Source organism: Dromiciops gliroides, chromosome 2, assembly GCF_019393635.1.
Source record: "Dromiciops gliroides isolate mDroGli1 chromosome 2, mDroGli1.pri, whole genome shotgun sequence".
Lineage (NCBI taxonomy): Eukaryota > Metazoa > Chordata > Mammalia > Microbiotheria > Microbiotheriidae > Dromiciops > Dromiciops gliroides.
In genome coordinates this window covers 266,255,656-266,272,100 of record NC_057862.1, presented here as the reverse complement: position 1 = coordinate 266,272,100, position 16,445 = coordinate 266,255,656, and the positions used below count along the sequence as shown (strand labels likewise).

At 34.5% G+C, this 16,445-nt stretch overlaps 2 protein-coding genes across 5 annotated transcripts in view; one reads left to right on the top strand and one right to left on the bottom strand.

Moving 5' to 3' along the window:
• The window catches only part of NID2 (nidogen 2), a 74,842-nt gene extending 70,495 nt beyond the window's left edge, over positions 1-4,347 (top strand). For 2 of the 3 annotated variants that reach the window (XM_043983497.1, XM_043983495.1), the window contains 4 exons: positions 138-295; positions 1,421-1,544; positions 3,170-3,282; positions 3,655-4,347. In XM_043983497.1, coding sequence (XP_043839432.1) covers positions 138-295; positions 1,421-1,544; positions 3,170-3,282; positions 3,655-3,665 — 406 coding nt within the window. In that variant the 3' untranslated portion in view covers positions 3,666-4,347. Of the gene's footprint in view, positions 1-137; positions 296-1,420; positions 1,545-3,169; positions 3,291-3,654 lie in introns of those variants that run through there. The other variant, XM_043983496.1, reaches the window with a different exon arrangement.
• A 136-nt stretch (positions 4,348-4,483) lies between these two features.
• The window catches only part of RTRAF (RNA transcription, translation and transport factor), a 30,974-nt gene continuing 19,012 nt past the window's right edge, over positions 4,484-16,445 (bottom strand). The window contains exons 7-10 of one of the 2 annotated variants that reach the window (XR_006354774.1): positions 9,562-9,572; positions 9,219-9,346; positions 5,323-5,371; positions 4,722-4,807 (exon numbers count right to left, since the gene is read on the bottom strand). Coding sequence is in view for 1 of the 2 variants with exons in the window: in XM_043983498.1 (XP_043839433.1) it covers positions 4,653-4,807; positions 5,323-5,371 (204 nt within the window). In the remaining variant the exon portion in view is untranslated. Of the gene's footprint in view, positions 4,808-5,322; positions 5,372-9,218; positions 9,347-9,561; positions 9,573-16,445 lie in introns of both variants that reach the window. The other variant, XM_043983498.1, reaches the window with a different exon arrangement.

Sequence of the window (16,445 nt, the reverse complement as noted above, 5' to 3'; positions counted from 1 at the left end):
ATTAGAGACTTGGGGCAGAGTAATGGAGCTTTGATATATTTTTCCTTGTGTGCTCACAGTTCATTTAGGGACCGTTATAGGGGAATATACCTGAGTGATGTGAATAATATTTTAAAAATAAATTAAATCATCCACAGCAACCTGTACTGGACTGACTGGAATAGAGAAGGACCTAAAATTGAAACCTCTTCTATAGATGGAACAAATAGAAGAATTTTGGTGAATAAAGACATTGGACTACCTAATGGTTTAACCTTTGACCCCTTCTCTAAACTGATTTGCTGGGCAGATGCAGGTAATTTCATTTACTACAGACGACATGCAAATACCAAACCTTTGACTGCAGTGTATGTGTGCCAGATTTCATTGCTTTGGTTTTGTGTTTAACTATAGGCAAGGTATGGCTTTCACCCATTGAATAAACTTGGTTGGTGAAGTTGATTTTATTTTTCTGTTACAATATTGCCACCATGTAGAAAGCAGGTCTTATCCAGTCATGCCCACCCCAGTCTCTGAACCAAAAAACAAGAGCAGGTATTTCTGCTGAGATGAAAATTTTTTTGAAAAATCATAAATGAATTGGTAATTAGTAAATAATACCAAGCTTCCTTGGTAGTTCATTATTACAGATCATAATGCATTTTTACTGTTCTGAGATGAATCTTTGCTATATGTGTGGATCTATATTAACTAGGTTAGGATTTTAGAGAATTTATCATCTAAATTAGAAGATAACTCAATTGAAGCACTATAAGATGCAGTTATCTATAACTGAGTTAAGGCCTCCCAAAGTAGTTGAAGATTAAATTGGGATTGAGATTTTTGATTGTTTAATTTTTGAATACTTTTCCTTTCCTAAGATTTAGGTTTTTAAAAATTGTTTTATTATTTATTAGTATTTAGTTTTATATACTGTGCAAAACTATATCTAAAATAAGATTGTTTTTGTTTCAAGTCAGAAAAAAATGCTATTTTAAAAATTTAGGTTTTATTGTCTTTGCTTTATGAATGTATGTTTTATAATCTTGTATATAGAAAGGCATTCATTGCTCATAAACATGCATAATATCACATAGATAGATAGACAGACAGACAGATAGACAGATAATGTGCTTTGGGAGTACACAAACCCAAATTTAGTTGCTTATATAATTTCTTCAAATCAAATTTGAATCATCCTTGTGTAAGGGAATCACAGTTTAAATATAAAGTGCTATTGAAGTATTCTTTTTGGATTCATAAAATAGAACTGAGAATTTCTGTTTGCAAAAAGACAATAGTAGAAATGCTTTAATTATTTTGATGTTCTATTTTCCTTAAGCAAGACTCCATAATTTTCAAGGGGATAAGGGGGTCCTCAATTTCTTGAAGTATGAGGTATATGATTTAATTATGGTTTCTGATTTTTTTCCTCCCAAAGGAACCAAAAAACTGGAATGTGCATTATCAAATGGAACTGGAAGGCATATAATACAAAATAACCTCAATTATCCCTTCAGCATTGTTAGCTATGCAAACCACTTTTATCATACAGACTGGAGAAGGTAAATTGAAGACCATAATGAACAATCTTGAATTTAAGGGGAAATAAAAGCATTCTAGAATTATTTTACTCAGCCAACTAGTTGATCATCCACTTCATCATTAGCTTTTTCATCAGTGGTACCACATGCTCTGGATAAAGTACAATAGTGCAGCTGGAAGATTTGAGTTCTGACTACAATTAACTTGCTTTCTCTAGACCTGTTTTCTCTATAAAATGAGAAGTAGAGAGTGCTAACTTTGGAGTCAGGAAGAACTGGATCTAAGTTCTGTCTCTAACACACATAAACTGTGTGACAATGTGCACTTTTTCACTTATTCTTTTTTTTTTTTTTTTTGCGGGGCAATGGGGGTTAAGTGACTTGCCTGGGGTCACACAGCTAGTAAATGTCAAGTGTCTGAGGCTGGATTTGAACTCAGGTACTCCTGAATCCAGGGCCAGTGCTTTAACCACTGAGCCACCTAGCTACCCCTACTTATTCTCTTAATGCCAAAGGCATTAACGATACTATTCGTGCTGGTTGCAAATAAAGCTAGATGGATGGCAGGAGTTAACCAACAAAGTCACAGGCTACCTATCACCTAGTTCCCTTCAAAATCACTCCTACCTCGAATAATATGCCAACAATTTGTTCTAAGTGCTATTTTAAAGATAGCCTGCCTCATCTAGATCAAAGTCCCATTGCATTTTAATTAAAAGGATAAACTAATAAATTTTTTGAGAGGTGACATTGCTCATTTCAATTTTAAGAACATATCAACCATAGCACAAATCTTAGGTGGTGCCACAATAGAAGATATATTTCTTTTCTGAAACTTTTCTTATTCAAGTTACATGTGACTTCCAAGCCAACAAATCTGGCTTTCAAAACTTCAAGATTCTCTAGTTTTAATCTATGAAAACTGAGCCATCTATTTTCTAATATTTTGAACTACACAAAAAAAAGTACAAAAGCCCACCTCGGTTTTTTTGTGGGGTAATGAGGGTTAAGTGACTTGCCCAGGGTCACACAGCTACTAAGTGTCAAGTATCTGAGGCTGGATTTGAACTCAGGTCCTCCTGAATCCAGGGCTGATGCTTTATCCACTGCTCTACCTAGCTGCCCCCAAAAGTCCACCTTGTAAAAAGCACTGAAGAGACAAATATAATGCTGTTACAATTTTCAAAAGCATATAGTAAAAAGACTTATTTGGAAGTAGACTATAAAAATTGTGACTACATAATAGCAATTTGGGGGTATTTATATCACTGGGAGTGTTAATATTTTTGTTAGCTAATTATCCCAAATTTTGTTTACTTTCTTTAAAAGCATGAGACTGATATGGTATAGATTTGTAGTTTCATATATAATTCTTTTTGCTTTATTTTGTATATAGAAATGTGTGTGTACACACATCTATAACTTCAGAGAAATCTGGAGTCAGCCATGAAAAACAAAAAAAAAACAAACAAAACAAGCTTGAGACTGGTCTGAAAGAACATGTCTGTATAAGGATCAAATCTACCTTGATATTTAAACCCTTTTGCCTCTATTCTCTTCCTTGCTAAAATTAACTTTTTATACATAAAAAGCTTCAAAGCTATCACTTAGAAGTGGACCTGTTTATTTGTCCTTTCTGTTCCTAGGGATGGCGTTATAGCAGTAAATAAAGATAATGGCCAGTTTACTGATGAGTATCTTCCAGAACAAAGATCACATCTTTATGGAATAACTGCAATTTATCCCTACTGTCCAAAAGGTAAATAAACAATCTAAAGGGTCTTATCAGGGTCTCATTTTGTAAAACAGAAATTATGTCAGAGATGATGCATAGGAGCTAACTTTCTTTAGGATATATGCTATTTGCTCCTAGAATCCCACCACTCCACCACTGTGAGAGCCACTGGCAGCCATAATAGTGGACAGTAAACATGAGTAGAGTCCTCTTGCCATGAAAACATGCAGCTATGCAATTACTTATTAAAGTCACTGAATCCTCCTTCCTGGCACACTACATGAAAAGGGGTCAGATTCCTTGTATCTTTCCCTTTAAAATCCCAGATAAAAGAAAAACTATAGCATAAGCGTAAAAAAATAACTTTCCCCCCTTCCCTCTCCCTTCTCCCAATAGGAACAAAGTAATGAATTCTCAACAAAAGAATTTTAACCCTGAAGACTATTTTTCTACCAACAGTTGGAAGGTGAAGAAAATGAAAAAAGAGATAAATTAAGGCCACTGCTAGTTTCTGGATATGCAACAAAATGACCTTTTAGAGGGCAAAGATTAGTAAGTGTATTCTGGGAAAGTTTTATACCTCAATCTTTACTACTGTATTTTCTAAAAATTGATATTGAAATTATAAAGAAAAAACATTTCTTAAGTGCTATGAACAGAATTTTGATTGTTGCTTATAAAAACATTTTTAAACACATTACCATATTTCACTTTTAAGGTGAAATTCATTAAAGAAAAATAAATTAAATTTTAAATTTTAAAAAACCCATAAAGTTATACCGTTCCTCTCGGCTAAAAGATTTTTTTTGTGTAACTAAAATATATAGTGCTAAAGAGGATATAGGTAATATTAATGGAAAAAACCAATGTAATTAAGTTTGGAAGGTCTAAATATCACCTCTTTACCTCACCATCAGTGAATTTCTTTTAGTATTTATATTAGAATGTGCTAGAATAATTCAATTTGTATTTTATAGTACTTAAATGCCTCTATATGCATAGTAGAAAAAGTTACATTCATGTATACTTATATTTCTTATATTTCTATACAAAGTTTTGGGATTACTTTAATAAAAACATCTAAGTTTTCTGATGAGTGAGGCTTAGTGTATTGTTTATGACAAACTTGGGAATAATAATAAATAATAGAATTTAAAATTCTATGCAGTCTCAAATACAAAATAGATGATTAATAGTACTTAATATATAACCAAATTAGAACACGTCCATTTCTTTGAACTTTATTAAATGGAAAACAGAACAATGGTAAGAATTCAAAATTTTCTGTTATTTTCCCTCCCCAAACAGTGACATTTCATTGAAAATACACTGCCAGAGTTATGTATAGTTCCTAGATGTCCTAAGTAGATGAGAGACTGTAATCCTAAATTTCTTTATCTTCCAACTTTTCCCAATCTATGATCTGTCTTTGGATCAGCAATAATTGCTTGAACAGCTACTATTGCTTCATTAATTTTTGTTTGTAGTTCTCTGAGTTCTTCTATATGTAGCAATCGAAGAATTTGGGCAGCTTCATTAAGAACAGCATCTATAAGAGAAGATATTGTATTGATATATACATTGTAAGTAAATTATGTTTAAAATTACAACCACTGCAACAATCAATGTGTTTTTTTTTTTCCCTTTTTCGGGGCAATGGGGGTTAAGTGACTTGCCCAAGGTCACACAGCTAGTAAGTGTCAAGTGTCTGAGGCCGGATTTGAACTCAGGAACTCCTGAATCCAGGGCCGGTGCTTTATCCATTGCGCCACCTAGCCGCCCCAACAATCAATGTTTTTAAAAAGTTATCAGATATGCATTAAATTTTGGAGATTAATTTTATGTCAATATTCTATATGCCTACAAAGAAACAGAATGTTCAGTGGATAATATTAAATCACTTTGCAAATTCTGACTATTTTTAGGATCATGGCTCTAGAGCAGCAAGGGGTCTACAACCACCTCATTTTATAGATAAGGAAACTAAGGCCCAAAGGTTAAGTGATATACTCAAAGTCATACAAGTTTATACTTAGGACAAGCTTTTTTGAAAACACCACTTACCTCCTGTATCAAAACCAAGGATGTGCTTATCTAAAGCAACAGGTAAGCCCTTTAAAGAAAAAAAAAGGACACTAAGAAATGCTATTATTATAATTAAGAAAAATATACTACTTTAAAAATGAGGTAGAACTGACAGCTCAAAACATGGTAAATTGCCCATATCTGTAAATGACTACAACATTTTTCCTTCCTTTATATTTTTACCACTCTAAAAGGGTTTCTAATGCAAATATCTTGGCCTTCATTTTAATTAAAGCACTAAAAAACATGGTCTTCCTCCAAATTGTAGAGCAAACTAAAATAACCTACTGCTGCTAATATTTCTTATATTCTTAGTCAAACCAAACATTAACTTTGGTATTATTTCAAGCCTGGGCAATCTCCCAGCTTAAGAATAAGCTTAGAGAAACAAAAGTGAAAGAACAAAGAAGATTGTGGTGTCAGCTTTGGTGGAGATGAGGATGAGAGAACTCACTCACCCCCTCACTCCTACTAACAAACAACCAGTTGTTCCTTTAATTTAACCCTTTTCCTGTACACTGTCAACCTAGATTACTACATAGGAGGTTAAAAAAAGAAAAGCTCTGAGGAACTACCTCACACCTATCAAATTGATAAATGTTGGAGAAGTTGTGGGAAAAGTGGAACATTAACACATTATTGGTGGAGTTGTAAACTGCTCCACCCATTCTGGAGAGCAATTTGGAATTATGTCCAAAGGACTATAAAACTGTGCATACCCTTTTGACCTAGCAATAACCCAGTATCCCAAAGAGATCATAAAAAAGGAAAAGAACCCACATGTACAAAAATATTTATATTTTGTGGTGGCAAAGAATTAGAAATTGAAGGGATGCCTATCAACTGGCTAAATAAATTGTGGTATATGGTAGTAGTAGAATACTATATTGCTATAACAAATGATGAGCAGACAGATTTCAGAAAAACCTGGAAAGATGCTGATTACAAGAACTGATGCTGAGTGAAGTAAGCACAACTAGAAGAACATTAAACACAGGAATAGTGACATTGTGCGATAATCAACTATGACAGACAGCTCTTCTCAGCAATACAATGATCCAAGATAATTCCAAAAGACTCATGAGGGAAAATGTTATCCATATCCAGAGAAAGAATTATGGAGTCTGAATGCAGAACAAAGCATATTTTCTTTCTTTTTTTAAAGTAATAAACATTTTTATTCATAGTTTTGGGTTCCAATTTGTATCCCTTCCTTCCCCCCTCCCTGAAGCAGCAAGCAATCAGATATGGTTTATATGATTATGCAAAGTATTACCATATTTGTCATTTTGTACAAGAAAACTTGAATAAAAGAAAAAAATGAAAGCAAGTGAAAAATAGCATGTTTCAGTCCATGTTCCATCAATATCAGTTCTTTCTTTGGAGGTACATAGTATGTTTCATACATACTTTGATATTGCCTTGGATTATTGAGAATAGTTGTCATTCACAATTCTTCATCAAACAATATTGCTGTCTCTGTGCACAATGTTCTCTTGGTTCTGCTCACTTCATTATATATCAGTTCATACAAGTCTTTCCAGGCCTTTCTGAAATCATCCTGCTTGTCATTTCTTATAACACAATAATATTCCATCATATACCACAGCTTATTTAGCCATTCTCCAATTGATGAGTATTCCTTTGATTTCCAATTCTTAGCCACCACAAAAAGAGCTGCAAAACATACTTTCTTATTTTCACTTTTTTTTCTTGTGATTTTTCCCTTTTGTTATGATTCTTCTTTCTTAACATGACTAATGTGGAAATTTGTTTAACATGATTGTACATATATAACCTATACCATACTGCTTGCTGTCTTGGGGAAAGGGAGGGAGAAAAATTTGGAACCAATCTTTGCATGTAATTGGGAAAAAAATACTAGTAAGTGGTGAAGATTATACTATAAAAAAAATTAGAAGAGAGCAGATCATACTTTTCATAGCTATAAACAGGAGATGCATTCTTAACCAAATAAGAGATAGAGACAAAAGATTGATTCCTTAAAACTGAAAAGCTTCTGCCCAGACAACATTAATGTATTCTAGAATAAGTGGGGAAGTGGCTAAGTGGGGGAAAATCTTTGTATCAACTTTCTCTGGTAAAGGCTTGATATCTAAGGTACAATCAATTAACAAATATACATGAGACAGATGTATATTTAAGTATACATAAGTCAATCCGTAACAAATGGTCAAAGGATATAAAAAGTTGTTTTGAAAAAATGAACTATCGGGGCAGCTAGGTGATGTAGTGGATAAAGAATCAGCCCTGAATTCAGGAGGACCTGAGTTCAAATCTGGCCTCAGATACTTGACACTTACTAGTTGTGTGACCCTGGGCACACTCAATGCCCCACAAAAAAAAAAGAACTACAAAATATCCACAATGATATGAAATAATGCTCCAAATCACTAATAATAAGAGAAATGCAAATCAAGACAACCTTCAAGTTTCACTTCATACCCTGAAAATTGTCAAAAATGACAACAGTAAATGATGGAGGAGTTATAGAATGACAAGCACACTAATACATTGTTGGTGAAACTGTGAAATGGTACAACTCATTTTGAAGAACAATCTGGAACTGTGTGAATAAAGCGACTAAAATGCCTATACTGTATGAACCAAGCAAGTCTCCATGTTGATAGCAGCACTTTTTGTGATAACTAAGAATTGGAAATAAAATTTCCCCACAGATTGAGGAATCAACCCTAAGTGTAACACAAAATGTAGTACATGAATTACTGGGCTGTAAGAAATGATGTGTGCAAGAAGCATGCAAAGATCCATATAAACTAATGCAGTGTGAAATAAAGAGACTATACATGACATGTGGTAGTAGAAGACACGCAGGTATAATATATTGCAAATGGTTTTGGACTTTTTCAATATTTTTTCAATCAGTTGTACTTATTTTTTTCCTCTCTTAAAAAATACTATTTACCATATGAGAATTGCTCTCCGGAAGGGGGAAGCGGAAGATAACTATGGTGGTACTGAACATATCAATAAAAACTTACTTTAAAAATATTAACACATACAACCTTCAGTACCAATGGTTTCCTCACCAAGCTAACAGGAGAACACAGGTGTTTTTCATCATGTCTCATAGTATAATAAAACCTGAGCTGGAGAAGACCTCAGAGGCAATCTAGTCCACACCCTCATTTTAAAGATGAAAAAACTTAAGGAACACTTTTGATAGATAGGGGCTCATTAATAGTGGCATGCTAGGATACAGATGACCTCAGAAACTCCATAAAAATTCCATCAGGGTTTAGAGATATATTGCTCTGGTAAGAGATAAAAGAATCCACGGAAAGACTTCTGGAGTTCTGTGGAGGCTCTGGAATAGACAAGGTAGGTCCAGGGAAGAGTACAGAAGGCAGAAGTCAGGAAGCTGCTGGAGGCTTTGGAAGCATCCAGCACTTCTTTCCTTAGACTGGAAGCAGCAGAAGGCAGTGTCTGAGTGCAGCCTATGTCTATAAGAGCATGCCTGTAGGTGGTTCAAGTGAGACATTAATGACTCAACTCCAACTTTGAGTAAAGCCCTAGACAAAATCCAGACTGTTTACAATCCCTGAAGTGCATGGCCAGAAACCAATGCAGAAGTAGCTCCTAAGTCCAGCCATAAGGGGAAAAGACCCTAAGTAGAGCCAATGGCAAAGAGTAGTCCCAGACTCCTGTGATAGGAGGGTCCCCCTGGGCACAGATCAGCAACAGAGTAGACCTCAGAATCTCTTGAAGGGCCTAGTCTGGGCCATTAAAATCAGGACCAAACAGGTCTTGTCTACATACTTAATACTTCCTTACCCCTTCCCAGATACTGAAGTGGTTGAGTTAAACATAATCTAATTATCATGAGAAAATACCTTGGTTTTAGAGAGGCCTAGAGGGCAAAACTCCAAAGAGAATAGCAAGCCCCACAACAAATCCAGGAAGCCTTAGAGAAAAAGATGTCTGGGCCAAGGGGTCTTTATAGTCCCTGTACCTGGAGTACCTGGAAGAAATGAAACAGATTGGAAAAGCCAGGGAGGAAAATTGGTAACTTAGAACAGAGAGTAGAAAATTTTACTCAAGAAGTGAATGCCCTAAGAATTACAACAGGCGAGTCAGATAATAGCTCAATAAAACAACAAAGAAATGTTAAAAATAAAACACTGAAAAAAATATCCAGAAGAAAATATAAGATATATAATCTCAAAAATAACCAACCTGAAAAGCAGCTTGAGAGATAATGTAAGAATTATCAAACTATCTGAAAACCAAAACCAGAAAAAAAAAATCAGAGTATCATAATTCAAGAAATTATAAATGAAAACTTCAGAATTCTTTGGAACCATAGGAAAAAGCAAAAATAGAAAAGAATCCAGACATCATCACTGGAAAGAAGTTTAAAAATATGAATTCCTAGGAACATCATTAGGATAAATGGGTGGCACAGAGAAAGACTCATCTTCCTGAGTTCAAATTTAGGCTCAGACACTAGCTGTGTGACCTTGTTTGCCTCAGCTTCATAATCTGGAGAAGAAAATGGCAAACCATTGCGATGCCTTTGCCAAGAAAACCCCAAATGAGGTACAGACTCAGACATGACTGAACAATGACTGAACAACTCAAAGGAACATCATAGCCAAAATGCATACCTTCAAAGTCAAAGAAAAAAATTAGAACCCAATAAGGAATGAATTCAAGTACCAAGAATACACAACCAAGATTAAGACTTAGTACCTAACACTATGAAGAAACTAAGAGCTTGATCTTCCAAAAGGTAAGAAATAAAAATTTATAAGCAAATTTATAGGCAAAAAAAAAAGAGAGAGATAACCTATCTAGCAAAAGTAGGATAATCTTATAAGGGGAAAAATGGATCCGAAATAGAGGATTTCCAAAGCATTCATTATGAAAAAACAAGTACAACTATTTGTTTAATTAAAAATAATTTATGGGGACGTATTGTTTACATGTTAACAAGGAAGCAACAAATGTCTTCTCAGAACTTTAATATTTTTAAAGGTCATAGGGAAAGGTTAAAATGTTTAGATGGTCTTATATTATTTTAATGCTCATGGGAGAAAAGAGAAAAAAACTCCCACAATAACTGAATGTGAATGGGTTGAAATTAATGTAATGGAGAAAACTTATAGATCTTTCCAAAAGTAACAGCAGCAAAGCAAGGATGCCCATTATCACCAATACTATTTAATAAAGTGCACAAAATGCTAGCTATCACAATAAGACATGAAAAAGAAATTAAGAAAATATGTCTAGGTTAATAGGAAACAAATTTATTAAATTTTGTAAACAACAAAATTGAACAGAGAACTCTAAAGAATTAACTAAATATTAATTGAACCAGTAATGTTGAAGGATCTAAATAAATCCACATAAACCATCAGCATTTCTAGCTATAAACAACAACAAAATCCAGAGAGAGCTAGAAAAAGAAATTCCATTAAAAATTACTAAAAATCTATAAAATATTTGGAAGTATATTTACAGTCATATAGGGACTATGTGAATTTTGCCATGAAACATTCTTTGTAGAAAATACAGCCCTTATTGTATTTTAGTTGTATTGTAATTGGAGAAACACTCATTGATCATGGGTAAGTCAAGTCAATATAATAAAAATGACAATACCACCTATATTAACTTACATGACATTTAAAAAGTTCAAGAGATATAGTTTCTGGGTAGTTAATCACTTTAGCATATTACCACTAAAATGGGTCAAATGCCAAAAACCCTTCTTGAATGCCAAAAACTCCTCATGGCTGTGGACCTTTGAAAGAGTGGGTATTCCTGAGGATGGCAATTAAATCTAATTGGTTAACAATTAATGAGGAAATTAATATTATACTGAGAGGTGGGCCTATTCTAATGAGGGCCATGGGGACCTGAATTTAATTTCCAAGTTGCCCCACCACTACCACCACTACCACCACTACCACCTTTGGGAAATTTAGACGAAGGATCTATATCCCCCCTCTCAAGCCTAAATGGAACTTAATGGGTTAGAAGTTTCACCTTAGATTAAATTCCTAATTTAATTTAAATTGGGTAGGGTAGCAATACCTAAAATTGAGAATGTTAATGCCATGGTCAGGCCTGTCCTTCAGAGACCTTGAAATGAGGATATTAGAAAAAGGGAGAGAATTCTGGATCTCCCCAAATCATTGGTTATTAATGACCATTTCTCTCACTTATGCTGTGCTATGCCAATTAAACTCTCAAAAAAATATTTCACAGAGCTAGAAAAAAACACAATGAAATTCATATAGAGAAATAAATCATTAGTGAGAAGGAAGGGGGGAAGAAGAGTGTTTTGATCTGATGTCAAACTGTACTACATAGAAGTAAGTAACCATTAAAATGATGTGGAAAAATTGGAAAACTAATTCATTGTTGGTAGAATTATAAAATGATCCAACCATTTTGGAAAACAATGCCCAAAGAATTATTAACCTACTCTTTGACCCAGAAATACCATTATTAGGGAAAAAGGAAAAGAACCTATGTGTTCTAAAATGTTTATAACAACTCTCTTTGTGGTCACAAAGAACTGGAAATTGCAGAGATGCCAATCAGTTGAGGAATAGCTGAACAAGCTGTGGTATGATTGTGATGGTATATTAGCACTAATGTGCTATAAGAAATAACGAGCTCAAACTTGCACAAAATAATAAAAAGTGAAATGAGCAGAATACTGAATATAGAAATAGCAATATTATTTTAAGAATGGCTGAGCAAGTAAGTTATTTTGTCTATTAAAAATACCCAAATTAGAGGAGGGCAGGACCAAGATGGCAGAGGAAAGGCAGTGACTTGCCTGAGCTTTCCCCAACACCCCTCTCTGAAGAAAATAATTCCTTAAAAATTGGGATTGATCAAATGGAAGCTAATGACTTTATGAGAAATCAAGAAACAATAAGGCGAGGGCGGCTAGGTGGCGCAGTGGATAAAGCACTGGCCCTAGATTCAGGAGTTCCTGAGTTCAAATCCGGCCTCAGACACTTGACACTTACTAGCTGTGTGGCCATGGGCAAGTCACTTAAGCCCCATTGCCCCGCAAAAAAAACAAAAACAAAAACAAAAAAACCAATAAGGCAAAACCAAAAGAATGAAAAAATAAAAGGCAACATGAAATATCTCATTTGAAAAACAGCTGACCTGGAAAATAGATTCAGGAGAGATAATTTGAAAATTATTGCAACCTGAAAGCCATGATCAAAAAAAGAGCCCAGACATCTTTCAAGGAAAGGGAAAATTGCCCTGATATTCTGGAAGCAGAAGGTAAAATGGAAATTGAAAGAATCCACCAATCACCTCCTGAGATCCCAAAATGAAAACCTCCAGGAATATTATAGCCAAATTCCAGAGCTCCTAGGTCAAGGAGAAAATATTGCAAACAGCCAGAAAGAAACAATTCAAGTATTGTGGAACCACAGTCAGGATAACACAAGATCTAGCAGCTTCTACATTAAAGGATCAGAGGACTTGGAATATGATATTCTGGAGAGCAAAGGAACTGAGATTACAACCAAGAATCACCTACCCAGAAAAACTGTGTATAATCTTTCAGGGGAAAGAACGGGAATTCAATGAAAGAGAAGACTTTCAGGCATTTTTTATGAAAAGACCTGAACTGAATAGAAAATTTGACTTTCAAATAAAAGACCCTAGAGAAGCATAAAAAGGTAAATAAGAAAAAGAAATCATAAGAGATATTAAAAGGTTTATATTCCTACGTGGGAAGATGATACTTGTAACTCATAAGAACTTTCTCAATATTAGTGTTGCTGGATAGAATTACATTTAGACAGGGCACAGGTGTGAGTTGAATATGAAGGGATGATATCTTTTAAAAAAATAAAATCAAGGAGAGGAATGCACTGGGGGAAAGGGAAAGGTGGAACAGAGTAAAGTTTTTCACATAAAAGAAGCGAGAAAAAGCTTATACAGTGTAGGGGAAGATGGGGGAGGTGCTGAGAAGGGAGTGAACCTTACTCTAATCAGAATTAGCTCAAAGAAGGAATAACATACACACTTAATTGGGTATAATAATATATCTTACCCTGCAGGAAAGTAGGAGGGGAAGGGAATAAAGTGGGTGTGTGTGAAAGAAGTGATAGCAGGTTGGGAGAGGAGGAAGTCAGAAGCAAAACACTTTTGAGGAGGGACAGGGTGAAAGAAAATAGAAAATAGAGTAAATGTCATGAATAGGGAATAAGATGGAGGGAAATAGAGTTAGCAATAGTAACTGTGAAAAAAATCTGAAGCAAGTTTGTCTGACAGGCCTCATTTCTCAAACTGAGTCAAATTTGTTAAAATAGAGCAATTTCCCAGTTGATAGATGATAAAATGATAAGAAGTTTTCAGATGAAATACTCAAAGCTACCTATAGCCATATGAAAATAAAATTCTGTAACTCACTATTGGTTGGAGTAATGCAGGTCAAAATAATTCTGGGGTACCACCTCATACCTACTGGATTGGATAATAGGACAGCAGAGGAAATGACAAATGTTGTAGGGGATATGGGGAAAATGAGACATTAACACATTCTTGATAAAGTTGTAAACTGATTCAAACATTCTGTAGAGCAATTTGGAACTATGGCCAAAGGGCTGTAAAACCATGCATACTCTTTGACCTAGTAATACCACTACTAGGTTGGTATCCAAAAAGAGATAAAACACCAAAAAGTTGAAATCGAAACTGAGGAGATGCCCATCAATTGAGGAATGGCTGAACAAATTGTGAGATGAGATAATGATGGAACACAATTGGGCTATAAGAAATGATGAGCAGGATGCTATCAGAAAAACCTGGAAAGACTTACATGAGCTGATGCAAACTGAAATATACTGTATACAAAATGACAGCAGTATTGCAAGATGATCATCTGTGAATGACTTAGGTATTTTCAGCAATACAATGATCCAAGACAACTCTGAAAGACTTATGAAAAATGCAACCCATCTCCAGAGAAAGAAGTGATGGTGTCTGAATACAGATTGAAGCATAATTTTTTTTAGTTCCTTTTTCTAAAGTTTATTTTTTTGTTTGTTTTCTTTCACAACCTGACTAATGTAGAAATGTTTGGCATGCCTACACATGTATAACTTATATTAAATTGCTTGTGTTCCTAAAGGGGAGTTGAAGAGGGAGGGAGGAAGAGAATTTGGAACACAAAGTTTTAAAAAGTCTATGTTAAAAATTGTTTTTACATGTAATTTGGGAAAAAATAAAATTTTAAATAAATGGGAAAAACAAAAACGCCCAAATTAACTATAAAGGACATTTGAAGAAAGATGCTATTTTCATCCAGTGAAAGAAATGATAAATAAAAGTACATATTGAATAATTTTACATACGCACATAAACACATGCATATATGTACACACACCTATTTGTGTGTGAAAAAAGAAATTTACATGATAATTTTGCTGTATATTTGAAAGGAAGAGCAAGTTGTTTGAAACTTCACGTACAATCATCTTTTTTATACTATGTTATAGAAATGCTTGTATTATTTCATAAATTAAAAATAAAATTTTTAAAAATTATTTATTACTGGTTAACAAAAAGGAAACGATCAATGGAACAGATTATATACACACTATACACGTACAATAGCATAGTGTTAGATTAACCCAAAGACCACAGTTACTGGAAGAATTTGACATAAACTGCTGAGAAAACTGGCAGTAGTCAGGCAGAAATTAGATTTAGACCAACATTTCACACTATTTACTAAGATAAACCCCAAATGGATACATGACCTAAATTTTAAAAGTCACATAAAAAACAAATTAGATCTATAGCTAAACAAGTTATAGGAAGAAAAATGTAAGATTAAATAGTCAATTTTGTTTATTGAAAATTTAAAAGGTTTTTGAACTAACAAATTTATTATAGTAAAAATTAGAATGAAAACAGATAACAAGATGAAAAACCAAGTTCTCTGATAAAACATTCATAGCCAAGATATATAAGGAACTGATTCAATTTTACACTTGGAGTCATTCCTCAATAGATAATCAAAGGATATGAATGTCAATCACATGAAAAAATATCCTTAAATCTCTAATAATTGGAAAAGGCTAAATGAAAGCCACTCAGATGTAATTCAATTATAAATGAAAATGTAAATTAAAGCAATTCAACTCACAGGTATCAGACTGGCAAAGATGACAAAAGAGGAAAATGGCAAATGGGGGAGGGGGATTGTGGGAAAATAGGTACCCTAATGCAGGACTTCTTAAACTTTTTCCACTCATGACCCCTTTTTGCCCAAGAAATTACATAGGTATAAAATAGGTATACATAACCCTTTTACTGTTGCCAAATTTTTTGTAACCCTTCATTCAGTTACATGACCCCATATGGAGTCATGACCCATAGTTTAAGAAGCTTTGCTCCAGTGAACTGTTGATGGAACTATGAATTGGTCTATTATTGTTGCTGTTGTGTGTCCTTCATCCTGGAAGAAGACCATGACATCAGGGTAATGTCATGACATGCACTGAATTGGATTTAAGTGAGGGAGGGCTGTACAAGGTCACCAACTTCACTCTCTCCTCCACAGCCATCTGGGTCCAGTGTCAAGATATATATCAGGAGGACTGAAGATGACCCCAGATGTTTAAGGCAATTGGAGTTAAGTGATTTGAGCAAGGTCACATAGTGTCTGAGGTAAGATTTGAACTTGGGTGCTCCTGACTCCAGGGCCAGTATTCCATCCATGGAACCACCTAGCTGACCCATGAATTGGTCACTCTGGAAAGCATACCCTTTGACTCAGCCAAATCATTCCTAGGCTTATTCTTCAAAGAGGAAAAGGATTTTTATGTACAAAAATATGATTAGCAGATTTATGGTAGCCAAAAAATGGAAAGTAAGATGTGGTACTCCAGTGGGAAGAAGCTAAATAAACCGCATTATATTGACAAAGTCAAATTTAGATTCCCTATTTCCAGAGATAAGGCCTAGCAAGCAAGTTATGCCCTGAGCTTGGAAGGACAACAATCCTTTGCGATCACCCTCTAGATGATCTCATCCTCTGGGCTAGTCACACAATCCACCCACGTGTT